Raw genomic sequence first — 21,282 nt, 5'->3', positions numbered from 1 at the left:
ATCATACATATCCTCCATCCCATAGTCCAGTGCCCTTATACCCATCACACATCCTCCATCCCATAGTCAACCATTATGACATCATAATGAGCGGCGGGGCTTGCAGCCTATGATGACATCAGCGTCGCCATGGCAGCCATTATGACATCATAATGAGGGGCGGGGCTTGATACGCACACACTTTTTCCCCATTATGTAGATAGGGGCAAAATTGTTTGGTGAATTGGAACGCGCGGGGTTAAAATTTCGCCTCGCAACATAGCCTAGGACACTCTCGGGGTCCAGACGTGTGACTGTGCCAAATTTTGTGGCTGTAGCTGCGACGGTGCAGATGCCAATCCCGGACATACGTACACACATACACACATACATACGTACACACATACACACACTTGAGCTTTATATATTAGATTCTTGTACATAGGAGCAGTATTATAGTAGTTATATTCTTGTACATAGGGGGCAGTATTATAGTAGTTATATTCTTGTACATAGGGGGCAGTATTATAGTAGTTATATTCTTGTGCATAGGGGCAGTATTATAGTAGTTATATTCTTGTACATAGGGGCAGTATTATAGTAGTTATATTCTTGTACATAGGAGCAGTATTATAGTAGTTATATTCTTGTACATAGGAGCAGTATTATAGTAGTTATATTCTTGTACATAGGAGCAGTATTATAGTAGTTATATTCTTGTACATAGGAGCAGTATTATAGTAGTTATATTCTTGTACATAGGGGCTGTATTATAGTAGTTATATTCTTGTACATAGGAGCACTATTATAGTAGTTATATTCTTGTACATAGGGGCTGTATTATAGTAGTTATATTCTTGAATATAGGAGCAGTATTATAGTAGTTATATCCTTGTACATAGAGGGCAGTATTATAGTAGTTATATTCTTGTACATAGGGGCAGTATTATAGTAGTTATATTCTTGTACATAGGGGCAGTATTATAGTAGTTATATTCTTGTACATAGGAGCAGTATTATAGTAGTTATATTCTTGTACATAGGGGCTGTATTATAGTAGTTATATTCTTGTACATAGGAGCAGTATTATAGTAGTTATATTCTTGTACATAGGAGCAGTATTATAGTAGTTATATTCTTGAATATAGGACAGTATTATAGTAGTTACATTCTTGTACATAGGGGCAGTATTATAGTAGTTATATTCTTGAATATAGGAGCAGTATTATAGTAGTTATATTCTTGTAAATAGTGGGCAGTTCTGAATCATTTCTCATCACAGCGTTGCAGATTTTGTCCTTGGATTTTACACCTTGTTTTGGATCTGGGGATTTTGCTGCAGATTTTCCTTGGATTTGTAATCATCTCTTGCTATGTTCATGGACTTCATCTGCAATTATTATAGAGCGTGGCTGTCCTTTGTGAGCGAGGTCTCAGTGTAGATGAGCCGGTTTCCGCCTCTAATGTCCCGGTGATAGCGAGTATTATCTGCTGTAAATCCGCTGCTTTTCCAGTTAATGGAGAATCCACTTTAGTGCATGTGATGAAATAGTCTAATTAATGCAATAATTCCATAGATTATGGATCAGATAATGAATGAGATAATGATGCAAGAGCCGCCTACTGAGCTCCATGTCGTGTGCAGCGGATCCATCTGTAGTAACCTGATTAATTACATCATAGGAACCTGAGGATGAGGCGAAGGCCAGCAATGGCCGGGCTGACAACCACTCACACGATATACAGGCTGGTTGTCAACAGTAATAGATGAGTAGCAGGTGGCTACACTAAGGTGTGTGGTCTCATGTCTGATATTTCTGCAGAGTAAATGCAACGTTCACACCACAGCAGTTTGTTTCTCCTATAAGATGTATAGACAGTCTATATCTCCTATATGATGTATACACAGTTGTCTGTATCTCCTATGTGATTTATAGACAGCATTCTCGGTGTCTCCAATGTGATGTATATAGAGCAGTCTCGGTGTCTCCAATGTGATGTATATAGAGCAGTCTTGGTGTCTCCTATGTGATGTATATAGAGCAGTCTTGGTGTCGCCTATGTGATGTATATAGAGCAGTCTTTGTGTCTCCTATGTGATGTATATAGAGCAGTCTCAGTGTCTCCTATGTGATGTATATAGGGCAGTCTCGGTGTCTCCAGTGTGATTTATATAGATGTGTAAACAGCAGTCTCGGTGTAACACGCCTTTGCAGGAAGTTATTTGCGCTCCAGACTGATGCAAACCTGGACAGGCACCTAATGTCACACCTCACATCTGCTGCTCCACCATCACATTAGGAGCGAAGCAATGAAATAATTGAGCAAATTTTGCAGGATAAATTTTCAGGTGATGAATGTCTATGGCTTCCAAATAATGATACAAATCACCCCTGGCAGAAAAAAATGTTTCTTAGCCCTGATAAAGATGATATGGGATCAGGAGATGGGATTATATGAAGTGTATCTACAAGGGATATGGAAAGTCCAAATGCCCCTGTAAAATCCTTGATTCAGGTCATGTAGATGAATCCTTTCAGGACTTTTTTTCCCCCATTAGTGGTAAGTTCACATGAGGTTTTTTTCATCATTTTTTCTGTATCAAAACCTAAACTCTTGACAGGAAAGAAGCTGCAGATAAAAAGCAGGTTTGGTTGTATTTTCTTGCGTTTTTTTGCCGTGTTTTTGGTGTGCTAGATTTGTCTCTTGTACATGCTGATAAAGTGAAAAAAAAAATTCTAAAGCAGCAAAACCTGATACCTGTGTTTTTGCTGCGGATTTTCAGCATTTTTTCACCACCCATTCATGTCAATGGGTGAAAAACGGTGAAAAAATGCTGAAAGAAATTACATGCGCCATTGTGCAAAAAAACATGCAAAGCACAAAATCCTGATTGAAAAAAATCAATGTGTGCAGGAGATATCTGAGATCTCACAGACTTTTCTGGAGCTGTAAAACGCAGCTGAAAATTTGCACCAAAAAATGCATAAAAAAACGCTGAAAAAAAAGCCCAGTGTGATCTTATGTCGCAATAATCTGTACAAATCCAGAAACAAACTGAAATCTATTCAAGTAGAAAAAGAAGTAAATAATGCAGTTGCATAAGTTTGCACACCCGTACACTAACACTTTGTTGCAGTCCCTGTCACTGATGGGAAATAGTCTGATATTTGTTCTGTCCATAATCCCCTCCCCCTTGGCTAAAGGCCCAGAGCCCAATGCTTCCCCCACCATGCCTAACTGTTGGGGTCTTCTGGTGATGACCGGTGCCGGCTTTGTGCCTTGTGCAATTATGGCCGCACTTTCCCCCAGGAAAATCCTCCTGGAGCAGCGACTCTTTCTCTGGGGTTAATCAGAGACACTGTACATGACGGCAGCTGATCACCGACCACTGAGTAACATGGTGGGATGTGATCGGCTGTTACTGAGAACTACCACCATTATAGCAGGGAGTGCACACTTTTGCAAACACATTACTGTAGTTTTGTCTTTATTTTCCCCTCAGATGTTAGTTTATTTCTCAGGATTTGTAGATTATGGTGACAATAAAAGGGGCAAAGCCCAAAATTGAGTCTTCTTGGGGGATTATTTTACAGGGGTGTGTAGACTTTTTATATGCACTGTAGATGACATGGGGGGGGGGATTACATGTTGGGGGTGTACAGGTGGTATAGAGGCAATTTGCATATTATTTTCCCAGAGGAGCATTGCATGGCGAATAAGCCTCCTTACCTTGACAAGCCACAGCTGGCATGTCACTCTCCGCAAGGAGAAACCTTACCTCTTAGACCTCAGTCCAGAGCCTCTCACCTAGCCAAATCAGATCTCATACTTTGCACTGACGAGAGCCAATAGCTCGAAACACCGTGTCTGCAAATTGAGATTCTGATTTGGCTTGTATCCTAAGTCATATTACAAGACTTGTTAAAGGGTTGATTGTGACTTGTAGGATCGCTACTACCAATAGGTGGCGCTGTAGAGTAAAAGTCCTCTTTCTTTCTGAAGAGGCAATTTGCATACAGGTGGTATAGGAAGTCTTTTCTGTAGAGGATTCCATGATGATGATGAGGGGTCTCTATACTCCGGGGGTTACTGACCACTGGCTTCTTGGCGTGTGATGGCGGCGCGCCGGGCAGGCGATGTTTACCCATCTGTAGATGGCATCACCGCCTGTGACATGCTGTAATCCCGGAGCTGACGGGGCCTCGGGCCCCTGATGTACGGCCGCACGGACAGTCATCATACATGTCTAAGTCTTGGCCCCACAACAACTGCAGCTTCCAGAAGTCCCACCTCATTATAATAGGGGTACAATGCTCTGCAAAATCTGCAGCTATTGGGAACATTGCTCACAACAAACCACAAGGACGCCCACATCTACCTGCACCCCTGAGGAGTGCGCATCCCGGATCAGACCTTCCTACCTCACACCTACATCTAGACATGTGGCTGGCATGGTCGGACATGTGGGTGGTACGGCTAGGCTTGTGGCTGGCACGGTCGAACATGTGGCTGGTACGGGTAGGCATGTGGCTGGTACGGTCGAACATGTGGCAGGCACGGCTGGACATGTGGCTGGCATGGTCGGACATGTGGCTGGTACAGCTAGGCATGTAGCTGGCATGTCTGCGCATGTGGCTGGTACGGCTGGACATGTGGCTGGCATGGTCGGACATGTGGCTGGTACAGCTGGACATGTGGCTGGCACGGTCGGACATTTGGCTGGTACAGCTAGGCATGAAGCTGGCATGTCTGCGCATGTGGCTGGTACGGCTGGACATGTGGTTGGTATGGCCGGACATGTGGCTGGCACGGTCGGACATGTGGCTGGCACGGTCGGACATGTGGCTGGTACGGCTGGACATGTGGCTGGTACGGCTGGACATGTGGCTGGTACGGCTGGACATGTGGCTGGTACGGCTGGACATGTGGCTGGCACGGCTGGACATGTGGCTGGCACGGTCGGACATGTGGCTGTTATGGCTAGGCATGTCTGCGCATATGGCTGGATATGTGGCTGGCACGGTAGGACATGTGGCTGGTACGGTCGGACATGTGGCTGGTACGGTCGAACATGTGGCTGGTACAGCTAGGCATGTAGCTGGCATGTCTGCGCATGTGGCTGATGTGGCTGGACATGTGGCTGGTACGGCTGGACAAGTGGCTGGCATGGTCGGACATGTGGCTGGTACAGCTAGGCATGTGGCTGGCACGGTCGGACATTTGGCTGGTACAGCTAGGCATGTAGCTAGCATGTCTGCGCATGTGGCTGGCACGGCTGGACATGTGGCTGGTACGGCTGGACATGTGGCTGGTACGGCTGGATATGTGGCTGGCACGGTCGGACATGTGGCTGGTACGGCTGGACATGTGGCTGGTACGGCCGGACATGTGGCTGGTATGGCTGGACATGTGGCTGGTACGGCTGGACATGTGGCTGGTACGGCTGGACATGTGGCTGGCACGGCTGGACATGTGGCTGGTACGGCTGGACATGTGGCTGGCATGGTCGGACATTTGGCTGGTACAGCTAGGCATGTAGCTAGCATGTCTGCGCATGTGGCTGGTACGGCTGGACATGTGGATGGTACGGCTGGATTTGTGGCTGGTACGGCTGGATATGTGGCTGGCACGGTCGGACATGTGGCTGTCACGGCTGGACATGTGGCTGGTACTGCTGGACTTGTGGCTGGCACAGCTGGACTTGTGGCTGGCACGGCTGGACATGTGGCTGGTACGGCTGGACATGTGGCTGGTACGGCTGGACATGTGGCTGGTACGGCTGGACTTGTGGCTGGCACGGCTGGACATGTGGCTGGCACGGCTGGACATGTGGATGGTACGGCTGGACATGTGGCTGGCACAGCTGGACTTGTGGCTTGTACGGCTGGACATGTGGCTGGTACGGCTGGATATGTGGCTGGCACGGTCGGACATGTGGCTGTCACGGCTGGACATGTGGATGGTACGGCTGGACATGTGGCTGGCACAGCTGGACTTGTGGCTTGTACGGCTGGACATGTGGCTGGTACGGCTGGATATGTGGCTGGCACGGTCGGACATGTGGCTGTCATGTCTGGACATGTGGTTGGTACGGCTGAGCATGTAGCTGGCATCGTTAGACATGTTGGCACAGCGTCGCTCCCTGGTGTCCTCCTCGCTCGCCCCAGGAGACTATGAGGAAAACAAACTGTCAGAGCCTGAGCCTGCCAGAGAAGCTCGGTGCCCAGGATACAGCATCCTACATAGGAGCAGACATTCCGTCCTGGGGACCCTCTGTCTCCTGTTATATGTGGGGGAAACCATCCCGGCATCATTGGTGCTGGTGTTTCTTCTGCTCTCTGCCATGATCCATCCTTCACAGTGATCGGCATAGCTCAGGGGTGAGGACGGGTGGCCATCCTGTATCGCTCCGCTGGATGCCGCCGTGGTATACTGATGAGATACATTGGAGTGCATTATCCCTGAGCATGTTGGAAGTTCTAGTTAGAGTACAGTCATGGCCAAAAGTTTAGAGAATGACACAAATATTATATTTTCACATGATTTGCTGCCCTCTGGTTTTTATGTGTGTTTGTCAGATGTTTTTATCACATACAGAAATATAATTGCAATCGTATTATGAGTAACAAAAGGTTATATTGACAGTTAGAATGAGTTAATGCAGCAAGTCAATATTTGCAGTGTTGACCCTTCTTCTTCAGGACCTCAGCAATTCTCCCTGGCATGCTCTCAATCAACTTCTGGATCAAATCCTGACTGATAGCAGTCCATTCTTGCAAAATCAATGCTTTTATTTTGTCTGAATTTGAAGGTTTTTGTTTGTCCACCCGTCTCTTGATGATTGACCACAAGTTCTCAATGGGATTACGATCTGGGGAGTTTCCAGGCCATGGTCCCAAAATCTCTATGTTTTGTTCCCTGAGCCATTTAGTTATCACCTTTGCTTTATGGCAAGGTGCTCCATCATGTTGAAAAAGGCATTGCTGATCGCCAAACTGCTCTTGGACGGTTGGGAGAAGTTGCTCTTGGAGGACATTCTGGTACCATTCTTTATTCATGGCTGTGTTTTTAGGCAAGACTGAGAGAGAGCCCACTCCCTTGGCTGAGAAGCAACCCCACACATGAATGGTTTCAGGATGCTTGACAGTTGGCATGAGACAAGACTGGTGGTAGCGCTCACCTGGTCTTCTCCGAATAAGCCGTTTTCCAGATGTCCCAAACAATCGAAAAGGGGATTCATCAGAGAAAATGACTTTACCCCAGTCCTCAGCAGTCCACTCCCTGTACCTCTTGCAGAATATCAGTCTGTCCATGATGTTTTTCCTGGAGAGAAGTGGCTTCTTTGCTGCCCTCCTTGAGACCAGGCCTTGCTCCAAGAGTCTCCGCCTCACAGTGCGTGCAGATGCACTCACACCTGCCTGCTGCCATTCCTGAGCAAGCTCTGCACTGCTCGTAGCCCGATCCTGCAGCTGAAACACTTTTAAGAGACGGTCCTGGCGCTTGCTGGTCTTTCTTAGGCGCCCTGGAGCCTTTTTGGCAACAAGGGAACCTCTCTCCTTGAAGTTCTTGATGATGCGATAGATTGTTGACTGAGGTGCAATCTTTCTAGCTGCGATACTCTTCCCTGTTAGGCCATTTTTGTGCAGTGCAATGATGACTGCACGTGTTTCTTTAGAGATAACCATGGTTAACAGAAGAGAAACAAAGATCCCAAGCACCAGCCTCCTTTTAAAGTGTCCAGTGGTGTCATTCTTACTTAATCATGACAGATTGATCTCCAGCCCTGTCCTCAACACCCACACCTGTGTTAATGGAGCAATCACTGAAACGATGTTAGCTGGTCCTTTTACGGCAGGGCTGCAATGATGTTGAAATGTGTTTTGGGGGATAAAGTTAATTTTCTAGGCAAATATTGACTTTGCAAGTAATTGCTGTTAAGCTGATCACTCTTTATAACATTCTGGAGTATATGCAAATTGCCATTAGAAAAAATGAAGCAGTAGACTTTGTAAAAATTAATATTTGTGTCATTCTCTAAACTTTTGGCCATGACTGTATGTTTCCATGGGCCGGATTACATCAGGAATAGTTGCGGATTGGACGCTGTGTACAGCCGCAGCGTCCCGATGTTACAGCATAGTGGAGGGGATTTTATGAAATCCCGTCTCCACTATGCGTGCAGGGACGCCTCCAGCTTCTTTGTGTAACCGGACATGCGGTGCGTGTTTCTAGACCGCAGCATGCCTATTTATCTTGCGGAGACGCTCAGTCTATGGATACGATGCTGTGATTCTGCATGTGTTTAATGAGCACATGCGGTATTACCGCGCGTACAAAAGGGGACGGCGCTTTGGACGGAGCGGGCTTTCCGCAGCGTCCAAAGCTCTGGCAATACGGAAAGTGGAAACATACCCTTACACTGCTGATGTACAGGTGTTTCTCACAAAATTAGAATATCATTAAAAAGTGAATTTATTTCAGTTCTTCAAAACAAAAAGTGAAACTCGTATATTATATAGAGAGTCATTACAGACAGAGGGATCTATTCCACGTGTTTATTTCTGTTAATGTTTATGATTATGGCTCACAGCCAATGAAAACCCAAAAGTCATTATCTCAGTAAATTTGAAAAATGATTTTAAAATCCGGAATGTTGTCCTACTGAAATGTATGTTCAGTAAATGCACTGAATACTTGGTCAGGACTACTTTTGCACCAATTACTGTATCAATGCGGCGTGGCATGGAGGCGATCAGCCTGTGGCGCTGCTGAGGGGTTATGGAAGCCCAGGTTGCTTTGATAGCAGCCTTCAGCTCGTCTGCATTGTTAGGTCAGGTGTCTCTCATCTTCCTCTTGACAGTACCCCATAGATCCTCTTTGGGGTTAAGGTCAGATGAGTTTGCTGCCAATCAAGCAGAGTGATACTGTTGTGTGTAAACCAGGTATTGGTACTTTTGGCAGTGTGGACAGGTGCCAAGTCCTGCTGGAGAATGAAATGTCCATCTCTGAAAAGCTTGTTGGCAGAGGGAGGAATGAAGTGCTCTAAAATTTCCTGGTAGACGGCTGCGCTGACTTTGGTCTTGACAAAACACAAGTGGACCTACACCAGCAGATGACATGGCTCCCCAAACCATCACTGATTGTGGAAACTTCACACTAGACCTTGGAAATGAAGGTCCCGGAGTCTGGAGGAAGAGTGGAGAGGCCACAATCCAAGTTGCTTGAGGTCTAGTGTGAAGTTTCCACAATCAGTGATGGTTTGGGGAGCCATGTCATCTGCTGGTGTAGGTCCACTTGTGTTTTATCAAGACCAAAGTCAGTGCAGCCGTCTACCAGGACATTTTAGAGCACCTCATGCTTACCTCTGCTGACAAGCTTTTAGAGATGGACATTTCATTCTCCAGCAGGACTTGGCACTGTCCACACTGCCAAAAGTACCAATACCTGGTTTACAAACAACAGTATCACTGAGCTTAATTGGCAGCAAACTCACCTGACCGTAACCCCATAGAGGATCTATGGGGTATTGTCAAGAAGATGAGAGACACCAGACCCAACAATGCAGACTACCTGAATGCTGCTATCAAAGCAACCTGGGCTTCCATAACACCTCAGCAGTGCCACAAGCTGATCGCCTCCATGCCACGCTGCATTGATGCAGTAATTGATGCCAAAGGAGCCCCAACCAAGTACTGAGCGCATTTACTGAACGTACATTTCAGTAGGCCAACATTTCGGATTTTAAAATCATTTTTCAAGCTGGTGTTATAAAGTATTCTAATTTACTGAGATAATGACTTTTGGGTTTTCATTGGCTGTAAACCATAATCATCAATATTAACAGAAATAAACACGGGAAATAGATCACTCTGTCTGTAATGACTCTATATAATATCTGAGTTTCATTTTTGTATTGAAGAACTGAAATAAATTCACTTTTTGATGATATTCCAATTTTGGGAGATGCACCTGTATGCGATGTTCTCTGTCCCGCAGTCTTAGGCTACTTTCACATTAGCATTTTTTTTGCGCAGCGCATTGTGCGCAATAGAAACGTATGCAAAAAACGCATCATGCGTTTTTGCATGTGTTTGTGTTTTATATGCGCATTCGTTCTCTAGGGGTTAAAACCAGTATCTACACATTTTTACACCAAAAACGCATGCGCACTAAAACGCAGACGAACGCATGTCCATGTGCACGCCTGCGTTCCCATAGACTGTAATGCGCCATTTTGTCACATTCCGTGCGCCAGGTTTTTTTTTACGCCTAAGTGAACTGAAGGTTAACTGATCAAATTTGGAGACGATGCAAAGCTAGGAGGGATAGCTAACACTACAGAAGACAAGAGAAAGGATTCAGAAGGATCTAGAGAAGCTTGAACAATGGGCAGTGACTAACAGAATGGTATTTAACAGGGAGAAATGCAAGATTCTACATCTGGGAAAGAAAAGGAAAATTACATCCGGCAGGGCTTCTTGCACTTGTCTCTCTGCCACTGGCATGTGAACGCAGGTCTTCCGATGCCGCAGGGGCCGGTCCTGGTCTGCAGAGTCAGGGTCCTCAGGGCTGGTGATGTTACAAGGTGTCTGATTGGCTGCAGTGCTCACACTGTCCTCTCCCACCGAGGTGGCTGACACCTCCGTATGACCTATTACCCCCTGAATGGGATGGGGCGCTGAAGTGGCTACATCGGGGCTCATCGGACACCCTACACTGAGCGCCATACACCCTGGGGCTGGCATCGCGGACCTACACTGACCCGGTCCTGGGTGGGTGTCTGGTGCCCACAGTGGGTCCGGTCGCAGCAGCCCACGATGGCACAGATGGAGGGAGCTGCCTTTTCTGACAATTGTCCTGGTGCCGCAAAGCTCCGTGTGCGCGACACTGTGCTCTGCAGCTTTATTTCCAGAGGAGAGATCTGGGAGAGGTAAATAACCAAATTATCAGGGGCGTCTGAGCTCCAAGCGCGCCCCCCCGGGAGAGATAAGGGGCGCAGAAGCAGCGCCCATCAAGAACGTGCCTGTGACCCCTGAGCAAGAAGTGATGTATGTGGGGCCTCTGTGGCCCGGGAGCGGAGGATGCCTATTATATGGGGGGCTGGCCAGGCTGTCAGGGGGCACATACTTTACAGACGCCCGGGGCTGCTGGCTCAGGTGCTGTAACCTGATCTCAGGTAACACTTCCTGCCAGTTATAATTTACAAGAACAAACAGGATGTCGGCATCCGGGAGCCGCAGCAAGGGTTAACCCTGCACGTGCTGCACCTGGCAGCACAGAATGCAAGCAGTGGATGTGCTGTTGGGGGATGGGCCTCTCATTCCTGGAGAGTCACAGACCTACTGCACTGACTGTAGAGGAACAGGTACAGCATGCGCCCCCCGCAGGGGAGGGGCTTAGTGACATCACTGCTCTGCAGGGGAGGAGGACATCACGGTTGCCCCTGACATCACACATTCTTCTTTCTCATTTCCAGGCAGTATGACGGGCGGAGTCAGCTCATTTCTTACACCCTAGATCTCTCCAGAACCAACTCCAACCCCCTGGAAAGTGTTCCCCAAGTTAAGGTAAGCAGAAACCCAGCATACTGCTCCCCCCACATTACATGGACCGTGCCGCCTTTCCCCAAGGTTGCATGGACTGTGCCCTCCCTTACATGGACCTTGATGCCCCCCCCCTCCCTTACATGGACCTATCACCACTCCCCTCTAGTTACAGGGGTGACTGGTGTGTGTGGTGTTATATAGTGGGGGTCTACGGGGCCCAGTGTGTGGTGAGATGGGGTCTGTGGGCCCAGTTTGTGGTGAGGGGGGGTCTGTGGAGTCCGGTGTGTGGTGAGGGGGAGTTATGCGGAGCCCGGTGTGTGGGGGTCTGCGTAGCCTGAAAAGAGAGCGAGGGGGGTCTGTGGAATCGGGGGGGGGGGGGGGGGGAGGGGGCTGGGCCCGATGTGTTTTTGAGGGGGATCTGCGGAGCTGGGTGTGTAGTGAGGAAGGGGGTCTGCGGAGCCTGGAAAGGGGGCGAGGGGTGGGATCTGCGGAGCTCGTGGGCGAGGCGGGGCCTGGTGCTGGTGAGGGGGTCTGCGGAGCCCAGGGTGTGTTGAGGGGAGTGTCTGCGGGGCTGCGTGAGAGGGGGTCTTCAGGACCCAGTGTGTGGTGAGGGAGGGGGTCTGCGGGATCCGGTGTGTAATGAGGGGGCTCAGCGGGGCCAGGTGTGTGTGGTGAGGGAGGGGTCTGCGTAGCCCGGTGTGTGGTAAGAGAGGGGTCTGCGTAGCCCGGTGTGTGGTAAGGGGGGGAGGGGTCTGCGTAGCCCGGTGTGTGGTGAGGGAGGGGTCTGCGTAGCCCGGTGTGTGGTAAGGGGGGAGCTGCGTAGCCCGGTGTGTGGTGAGGGAGGGGTCTGCGGAGCCCGGTGTGTGGTGAGGGAGGGGTCTGCGTAGCCCGGTGTGTGGTAAGGGAGGGGTCTGCGGAGCCCGGTGTGTAGTGAGGGAGGGGTCTGCGGAGCCCGGTGTGTGGTGAGGGAGGGGTCTGCGGAGCCCGGTGTGTGGTGAGGGAGGGGTCTGCGGAGCCCGGTGCGTGGTGAGGGAGGGGTCTGCGGAGCCCGGTGTGTGGTGAGGGAGGGGTCTGCGGAGCCCGGTGTGTGGTGAGGGAGGGGTCTGCGGAGCCCGGTGTGTGGTGAGGGAGGGGTCTGCGGAGCCCGGTGCGTGGTGAGGGAGGGGTCTGCGGAGCCCAGTGCGTGGTGAGGGAGGGGTCTGCGGAGCCCGGTGCGTGGTGAGGGAGGGGTCTGCGGAGCTCGGTGCGTGGTGAGGGAGGGGTCTGCGGAGCCCGGTGCGTGGTGAGGGAGGGGTCTGCGTAGCCCGGTGTGTGGTGAGGGAGGGGTCTGCGGAGCCCGGTGTGTAGTGAGGGAGGGGTCTGCGGAGCCCGGTGTGTGGTGAGGGAGGGGTCTGCGGAGCCCGGTGTGTGGTGAGGGAGGGGTCTGCGGAGCCCTGTGCGTGGTGAGGGAGGGGTCTGCGTAGCCCGGTGCGTGGTGAGGGAGGGGTCTGCGGAGCCCGGTGTGTGGTGAGGGAGGGGTCTGCGTAGCCCGGTGTGTGGTGAGGGAGGGGTCTGCGGAGCCCGGTGTGTGGTGAGGGAGGGGTCTGCGTAGCCCGGTGTGTGGTGAGGGAGGGGTCTGCGGAGCCCGGTGTGTGGTGAGGGAGGGGTCTGCGGAGCCTGGGAAGGGGGCGAGGGGTGGGATCGGCGGAGCTCGTGGGCGAGGCGGAGCCCAGTGCTGGTGAGGGGGTCTGCGGAGCCCAGTGTGTGGAGTGGAGGGGGTTGCTGGGGGGCTCCGTGAGAGGGGGTCTTCGGGACCCAGTGTGTGGTGAGGGAGGGGATCTGCGGGATCTGGTGTGTAATGAGGGGGGTCTGCGGGATCGATCCGATGGGGGTCTCATAGCCCTGACCCCGTACTTTCCACCCCCAGAACGATGTGCCCCGGCGGGCGCAGCAGAGCTCGGCGGCGGCCGTGCCGGGGGTCGCTCCGTTCCCCCACAATTCCGTGCGGTGCAGGACGCGGCCGGGGCTGGAGCTTCTGTCTATGAAGGGTCCGGATCTCTGAGTGCAGCTCTGTGTGGCCCCCGGGGCCCGAGACAGGCGCCCGCACATGAAACGTGAGAACTGGAGCGACTGTCCCCTCCTCCTGCCCTGAGCATGGAGGAGGCGGAACAGCCGGCGGAGACCTGGGACCGGACACAGCGCGAGGATGGCGGAGACCCGAAATCCCAGGGAGGAGGAGACCGGAGCAAGTGGGGTGAGCGGCAGTAACTATGTCACACCTGCCGCATTACCTGCACTGTCTGCTACTGTATTTGTGTGCTGCAGGTGACAGATCTATTACATTATCTGTAGTGTTACATGGGACTGCAAGTGACAACTACAATGTCTGCTGTTACATGGGACTGCATGTGACATCTACATTATCTGTGGTGTTACAAGCGACTTCAGGTGACATCTGCATGATCTGTAGTGATACATGGGACTGTAAGTGACATCTGTATTATCTGTGGTGTTACATAGGACTGCAGGAGACCTACTACATTATCTGTGGTGTATCATGGGACTGCAGGTGATATCTGCTTTATCTGTATTGTTACATGGGACTGCAAGTGACAACTAAAATATCTGTTGTGTTACATGGGACTCCAGGTGACCTCTATATCATCTGTGATGTTACATAGGACTGCAGGTGACATCTGTGACCAGAAAAAACAGGGAGGAGGTGAGCGGCAGTCCTATGTTACACCTGCCGCTTTACCTGCACTGCCCACTACTGTATCTGTGTGCTGTTACATATGACTGCAGATGACATCTATTACATAATCTGTGGTGTTACCTAGGACTGCAGGTGACATCTACATTTTCTGTAGCGTTACATAGAACTGCATGTGACCTACTACATTTTCTGTGGTGTTACATGGGACTGCGGGTGATATCTACAATATAGGTGACATCTACATTATCTGTAGTGTTACATGGGACTGTAAATGAGATCTATATTATCTGTGGTGTTACATAGGACTGTATGTGACATCTACTTTATCTGTGACCTGAAACCACAGGGAGTAGGAGAACGGCAGTTCTATGTAACACCTGCCACTTTATCTGCACTGTCTGCTACTGTATCTGTGTGCTGTTACATAGGACTGCTGGCAACATCTATTACATTATCTGTTGTGTTACATGGGACTGCAGGTGACATACATTATCTGATGTTACACAGGACTGTGGGTGACATTTACTACATTATCTGTACTCAGAGTTATCACGGTGTTATCTGTGGTGTTACATAGGACTGAGTGTGACCTACTACATTATCTGTAGTGTTACATGGGACTGCAGGTGACAACTACAATATCTGTGGTGTTACATGGGACTGCGGGTTACATCTATATTATCTGTGATGTTACATAGGACTACGGGTGACATTTACAACATCATCTTTGCTCAAAGTTATCACTGTGTTATCTGTAGTGTTACATGGGACTGCAGGTGACATCTACATTATCTGTAGTGTTGCATAGGACTGCGGGCGACATCTACATGATCTGTAGTGTTACATAGGACTGCGGGCAACATCTACATTATCTGTAGTGTTGCATAGGACTGCGGGCGACATCTGCATGATCTGTAGTGTTACATAGAACTGCAGATGACCTCATAATCTGTACTCTCAGATAATAAATGTTACATAATCCAGTAGGTGTCCCCTGCAGTCCCATGTAAGCAACCTGTGCTGTATACGGGTTGGGCGCTGCTCTATATATAGCAGTGATGGAGTCTGCAGGCGAGAGAAGAAGAACCGGAGTCACCAGAAGTTACATCAGGAGGCATTATATAATCCGGGAGGGAGGGGACAACAGCCCCTGTGACTCCCCTGAGTAAGAGCCCCTGTGCCTCCCCTCCCCCAGAGTAAGAGCCCCTGTGACTTACCCCTTTCCCCCTGAGCAAGAGCCCCTGTGCCTCCCCTGAGTAAGAGCCCCTGTGACTTACCCCCCTCCCCCGGAGTAAGAGCCCCTGTGTGACAACCCCCCCCCCCCCCCCCCCCCCCCCCCCCGGAGAAAGAGCCCCAGGGCCTTCCCCCAGAGTAAGAGCCACAGTGCCCCCATATTTGAGCTGCAGTCACTGTTATGTGTCACATATGCAGTAAGTGTCTTGTGGGTGCGTTGTTCTGGGGCCCGTCTGCTTATTCAGGGGCCCTGGTGGGGCAGATATGGTAGTTCTGGTATTTCTCCTATGTCGGTTTCCTCGGTCACACCCGGGTGCAGGACGCTCTGTCCCTCATAATAGCCGGGTTGTGACATCACTGGAGGATAATTAGACCTGGGCGGCGGGTACATGGCACGGACCGGAGGTGGTGGTGACCCAGTGTCCAGGAGCATGAGCAGACACAAGATGGGGAGACTGCAGAGCCACAGACGCCACAGCAGTGTGCTGCAGGTGAGGGGCCCCGGAGCAGGTGGAGAGTGGGGCCCTAGGACATGAGCAGGCGGCAAGTGGGGGGCCATGGGCCAGGAGCAGGCAGCGAGTGGGGGGCTCCGGGCCAGGAGCAGATGGCGAGTTGGGTCCCCGTGCCAGGAGCGAGCAGCAAGTGGGGGGTCCGGGCCAGGAGCAGGCAGCAAGTGGGGGACCATGGGCCACGAGCAGGCAGCGAGTGGGGGGCCCCGGGCCAGGAGCAGATGGCGAGCTGGGTCCCCGGGCCAGGAGCGAGCAGCAAGTGGGGGGTCCGGGCCAGGAGCAGGCAGCAAGTGGGGGGCCATGGGCCAGGAGCAGGCAGCGAGTGGGGGTCCCCGGGCCAGGAGCAGATGGCGAGCTGGGTCCCCGGGCCAGGAGCGAGCAGCAAGTGGGGGGTCCGGGCCAGGAGCGAGCAGCAAGTTGGGGTCCGAGCCAGGAGCAGATTGCGAGTGGGGGGCCCTGGGCCAGGAGCAGGTGGGGAGTGAGGGGCTCCAGGATAGGAGCAGGTGGTGAGTGAGGGGCTTTGGGTCAGAAGCTGGCCCGGAAACCACGTGGCCCCAGTCACTGGTTGCGGACTTTCCTCATCTTTTGGGTCTGCCTCTGCGGACGATTTGCTGATCTTCTCCCTAGATGTTGTGATTGGGGTCTGGTCCTCATTCCCACCATGTAATACAATGCCCTGCTGACACACTGTTACAAAACTTCAGCTGTGGCAGTTGGATTAGGTCAGAATGTAAACAGAAAGTGGCCATTCACTGCCAGCAAGCAGAGGACGGTAGAGGCAGCGAGGCTGACGGTGGCGCAGTCTAAATCACCTGGTACTGGAGAGGCGTCTGTCACATGGAAGTCGCTGAGTCTCCTCCATATGGAAATCTCTGCGGCATCTCGTTATCAGGCTGCAGCTGCTTTGCGCAATCCTCTCACATAATGCACCGCTACCGCCTGTCACTATCACACCCCGGGCCGCATCATGTGACCGAAGCTGAGGGTTCAGTTCTGTGTGTCTTGTACGGTCTCTGAGCTGAGGGTTCGGTTCTGTGTCTCCCGTATGGTCTCTGAGCTGAGGGTTCGGTTCTGTGTCTCCCGTATGTTCTCTGAGCTGAGGGTTCGGTTCTGTGTCTCCCGTATGTTCTCTGAGCTGAGGGTTCGGTTCTGTGTCTCCCGTATGTTCTCTGAGCTGAGGGTTCGGTTCTGTGTCTCCCGTATGTTCTCTGAGCTGAGGGTTCGGTTCTGTGTGTCCTATACGGTCTCTGAGCTGAGGGTTCAGTTCTGTGTGTCCTATACGGTTCCTGAGCTGAGGGTTCGGTTCTGTGTCTCCCGTGTGGTCGCTGAGCTGAGAGTTGGTTTCTGTGTGTCCTATATGGTCTCTGAGCTAATGGTTCGGTTCTGTGTCTCCTGTATGGTCGCTGAGCTGAGGGTTCGGTTCTGTGTCTCCTGTATGGTCGCTGAGCTGAGGGTTCGGTTCTGTGTCTCCTGTATGGTCGCTGAGCTGAGGGTTCGGTTCTGTATCTCCTGTATGGTCACTGAGCTGAGGGTTCGGTTCTGTGTGTCCTTTATGGTCTCTGAGCTGAGGGTTCGGTTCTGTGTCTCCTGTACGGTCTCTGAGCTGAGGGTTCGGTTCTGTGTGTCCTATACGGTCTCTGAGCTGACGGTTCGGTTCTGTGTCTCCTATACTGTCTCTGAGCTGAGGGTTTGGTTCTGTGTAGTTTCTGATGTTTCTCATAATTTGTGTTTTTCTCTTTAGTACTTCGACTTCTTTGAGATGATTGAGAAGATGCAGGTGAGGGGGTCGCTTCTGTGTGTGTAGGGGGGTCGCTGATGTGTGTGGGAGGGGTCGCTGCTGTGGGTGATCGCTTCTGTGTGTGGAGGAGTCATTGCAGTGTCTGTGGGGGTTGCTGCTGTGTTTGAGGGGGTCACTGCTGTGTCTGGGGGGTCGCTGCTGTGTGTGTGTGGGGGGGGTCGCTGCTGTGTGTGTGTGGGGGGTCGCTGCTGTGTCTGGGGGTGTTGCTGTGTCTGGGGGTGTTGCTGTGTCTGAGGGGGTCACTGCTGTCTGGGGGGTCGCTGCTGTGTGTGTGGGGGGGTCGCTGCTGTGTGTGTGGGGGGGGTCGCTGCTGTGTGTGTGGGGGGGGTCGCTGCTGTGTGTGTGGGGGGGGTCGCTGCTGTGTGTGGGGGGGGTCGCTGCTGTGTGTGGGGGGGGGGGTCGCTGCTGTGTGTGTGTGGGGGGATCGCTGCTGTGTGTGTGTGGGGGGATCGCTGCTGTGTGTGTGTGGGGGGGATCGCTGCTGTGTGTGTGTGGGGGGATCGCTGCTGTGTGTGTGTGGGGGGACCGCTGCTGTGTGTGTGTGGGGGGACCGCTGCTGTGTGTGGGGGGGGGTCGCTGCTGTGTGTGTGTGGGGGGACCGCTGCTGTGTGTGGGGGGGGGGTCGCTGCTGTGTGTGTGTGGGGGGGTCGCTGCTGTGTGTGTGTGGGGGGGGTCGCTGCTGTGTGTGTGTGGGGGGGGTCGCTGCTGTGTGTGTGGGGGGGGTCGCTGCTGTGTGTGTGGGGGGGGTCGCTGCTGTGTGTGTGGGGGGGGTCGCTGCTGTGTGTGTGGGGGGGGTCGCTGCTGTGTGTGTGGGGGGGGTCGCTGCTGTGTGTGTGGGGGGGGTCGCTGCTGTGTGTGTGGGGGGGGGATCGCTGCTGTGTGTGTATGGGGGTCGCTGCTGTGTGTGTGTGGGGGGTCGCTGCTGTGTGTGTGTGGGGGGTCGCTGCTGTGTGTGTGTGGGGGGGTCGCTGCTGTGTGTGTGTGGGGGGTCGCTGCGGTGTCTGAGGGGGTCACTGCTGTCTGGGGGGTCGCTGCTGTGTGTGTGTGGGGGGTCGCTGCTGTGTGTGTGTGGGGGGGTCGCTGCTGTGTGTGTGTGGGGGGTCGCTGCGGTGTCTGAGGGGGTCACTGCTGTCTGGGGGGTCGCTGCTGTGTGTGTGTGTGGGGGGTCGCTGCTGTGTGTGTGGGGGGTCGCTGCTGTGTGTGTGTGGGGGGTCGCTGCTGTGTGTGTGTGGGGGGGTCGCTGCTGTGTGTGTGTGGGGGGTCGCTGCTGTGTGTGGGGGGTCGCTGCTGTGTGTGTGTGGGGGGTCGCTGCTGTGTGTGTGTGGGGGGTCGCTGCGGTGTCTGAGGGGGTCACTGCTGTCTGGGGGGTCGCTGCTGTGTGTGTGTGGGGGGTCGCTGCTGTGTGTGTGTGGGGGGGTCGCTGCTGTGTGTGTGTGGGGGGTCGCTGCGGTGTCTGAGGGGGTCACTGCTGTCTGGGGGGTCGCTGCTGTGTGTGTGTGGGGGGTCGCTGCTGTGTGTGTGGGGGGTCGCTGCTGTGTGTGTGTGGGGGGTCGCTGCTGTGTGTGTGTGGGGGGGTCGCTGCTGTGTGTGTGTGGGGGGTCGCTGCTGTGTGTGTGTGGGGGGTCGCTGCTGTGTGTGTGTGTGGGGGGTCGCTGCTGTGTGTGTGTGTGGGGGGTCGCTGCTGTGTCTGAGGGGGTCACTGCTGTCTGGGGGGTCGCTGCTGTGTGTGTGGGGGGGTCGCTGCTGTGTGTGTATGGGGGGTCGCTGCTGCTGTGTGTGTGTGGGGGGTCGCTGCTGCTGTGTGTGTGTGGGGGGTCGCTGCTGCTGTGTGTGTGTGGGGGGTCGCTGCTGCTGTGTGTGTGTGGGGGGTCGCTGCTGCTGTGTGTGTGTGGGGGGTCGCTGCTGCTGTGTGTGTGTGGGGGGTCGCTGCTGTGTGTGTGTGGGGGGTCGCTGCTGTCTGGGGGGTCGCTGCTGTGTGTGTGTGGGGGGTCGCTGCTGTGTGTGTGTGGGGGGTCGCTGCTGTGTCTGAGGGGGTCTCTGCTGTGTGTGTGGGGGGGTCGCTGCTGCTGTGTGTGTATGGGGGGTCGCTGCTGCTGTGTGTGTGTGGGGGGGGTCGCTGCTGCTGTGTGTGTGTGGGGGGTCGCTGCTGCTGTGTGTGTGTGGGGGGTCGCTGCTGCTGTGTGTGTGTGGGGGGTCGCTGCTGCTGTGTGTGTGTGGGGGGTCGCTGCTGCTGTGTGTGTGGGGGGTCGCTGCTGCTGTGTGGGGGGGTCGCTGCTGTGTGTGTGGAGGGGTCGCTGCTGTGTGTGTGTGTGTGGAGGGGTCGCTGTTGTGTGTGTGGAGGGGTCGCTGCTGTGTGTATGTGGGGGGTCGCTGCTTTGTTTTGGGGGATCACTTCTGTGTGTAGGGGAGTCACTGCTGTGTCTGTGGAGGTTGCTGCTGTGTCTTGTGGGGGTGGCTTCTGTGTCAGGGGGATCACTGCTGTGTCAGGGGTGCAGTGATGCCACAGCCCCTACGCGCGTTTCGGTGGCGTACGTTCCTCAGGGGGGTTACCTTGCGTTGTAACAGAGTTGTATGATTTCTGCTCAACTGTTTTATTTCTCTTTCAGGGCTGCAGAATGGACGAACAGAGATACTCACTGCCGCCCCCCCTAAAGGTAGCGTCCACGCGCATCAGAACGCAGCGTGACCGCAGCTCTGGAGGTGACTGGAGGATAAGACACGATGTAACAGCAGATTAGTGACTGCAGCTCTGGAGGTGACTGGAGGATAAGACACAATGTAACAGCAGAATAGTGACTGCAGGTCTGGAGGTGACAGGAGGATAAGACACGATGTAACAGCAGAATAGTGACTGCAGCTCTGGAGGTGACCAGAGGATAAGACATGATGTCACAGTGGAATAGTGACTGCAGCTCTGGAGGTGACCTGTGGCCCCCACTGCTCTCTCTCAGGGGGTCCACCATATGACGACATCTTCTCTTGCAGACAGAAGAGGATTACATCCCGTATCCCAGCGTCCACGAGGTAAGCGCTGACCCCGGGAGGGCACCACTGATCTCTGCCCCCTATTGGGGTCCCACCCTCTGCTCTCTGCTGCAGGTGCTCAGGAGGCGTGGCCCCTTCCCCCTCATCCTTTTGCCTCAGTTTGGGGGATTCTGGATTGAGGGAACCAATCACGACATTTCGCTGCTTCCCACCCCAGAGAGCAACCAATCACCGAGCAGCAAAGTGAAGCTGGAGAGTAATCACACTGCGCTGCTATACCGCAAGCACTTCCTGGGGAAGGTGAGAGCACAGCACTGACTCCGGGGTGTATACAGGACCCCCGGTTTATACACACTGACCTCCCTGTGTATACAGGACCCCCAGTATATACATACTGACCCCCGGTGTATACAGAACCCCGGTATATACACACTGACCCCCCAGTGTTTACAGGACCCACGGTATATACACATTGATCCTCCCAGTGTATACAGGACCCCCGGTATATACACACTGCCCCCCCCAGTGTATACA

At 53.0% G+C, this 21,282-nt stretch overlaps 1 protein-coding gene across 13 annotated transcripts in view; it reads left to right on the top strand.

The window, feature by feature from the left end:
- The window catches only part of RAP1GAP (RAP1 GTPase activating protein), a 68,452-nt gene that overhangs the window by 32,773 nt on the left and 14,397 nt on the right, over positions 1-21,282 (top strand). For 9 of the 13 annotated variants that reach the window (XM_073570143.1, XM_073570146.1, XM_073570142.1 and 6 more), the window contains exons 2-6: positions 11,459-11,549; positions 17,707-17,742; positions 20,370-20,417; positions 20,749-20,787; positions 20,863-21,048. In XM_073570143.1, coding sequence (XP_073426244.1) covers positions 11,459-11,549; positions 17,707-17,742; positions 20,370-20,417; positions 20,749-20,787; positions 20,863-21,048 — 400 coding nt within the window. Of the gene's footprint in view, positions 1-11,458; positions 11,550-13,225; positions 13,246-13,377; positions 13,762-15,711; positions 15,948-17,706; positions 17,743-20,369; positions 20,418-20,748; positions 20,788-20,862; positions 21,049-21,282 lie in introns of those variants that run through there. The other 4 variants (XM_073570154.1, XM_073570149.1, XM_073570148.1 and 1 more) reach the window with 4 other exon arrangements.

This window comes from Dendrobates tinctorius, unplaced genomic scaffold (assembly GCF_039654945.1).
Source record: "Dendrobates tinctorius isolate UK_male_01 unplaced genomic scaffold, ASM3965494v1 ptg000028l, whole genome shotgun sequence".
Lineage (NCBI taxonomy): Eukaryota > Metazoa > Chordata > Amphibia > Anura > Dendrobatidae > Dendrobates > Dendrobates tinctorius.
Note: the sequence above shows the minus strand (reverse complement) of the source record. Positions and strands in the feature narration are given on the sequence as shown.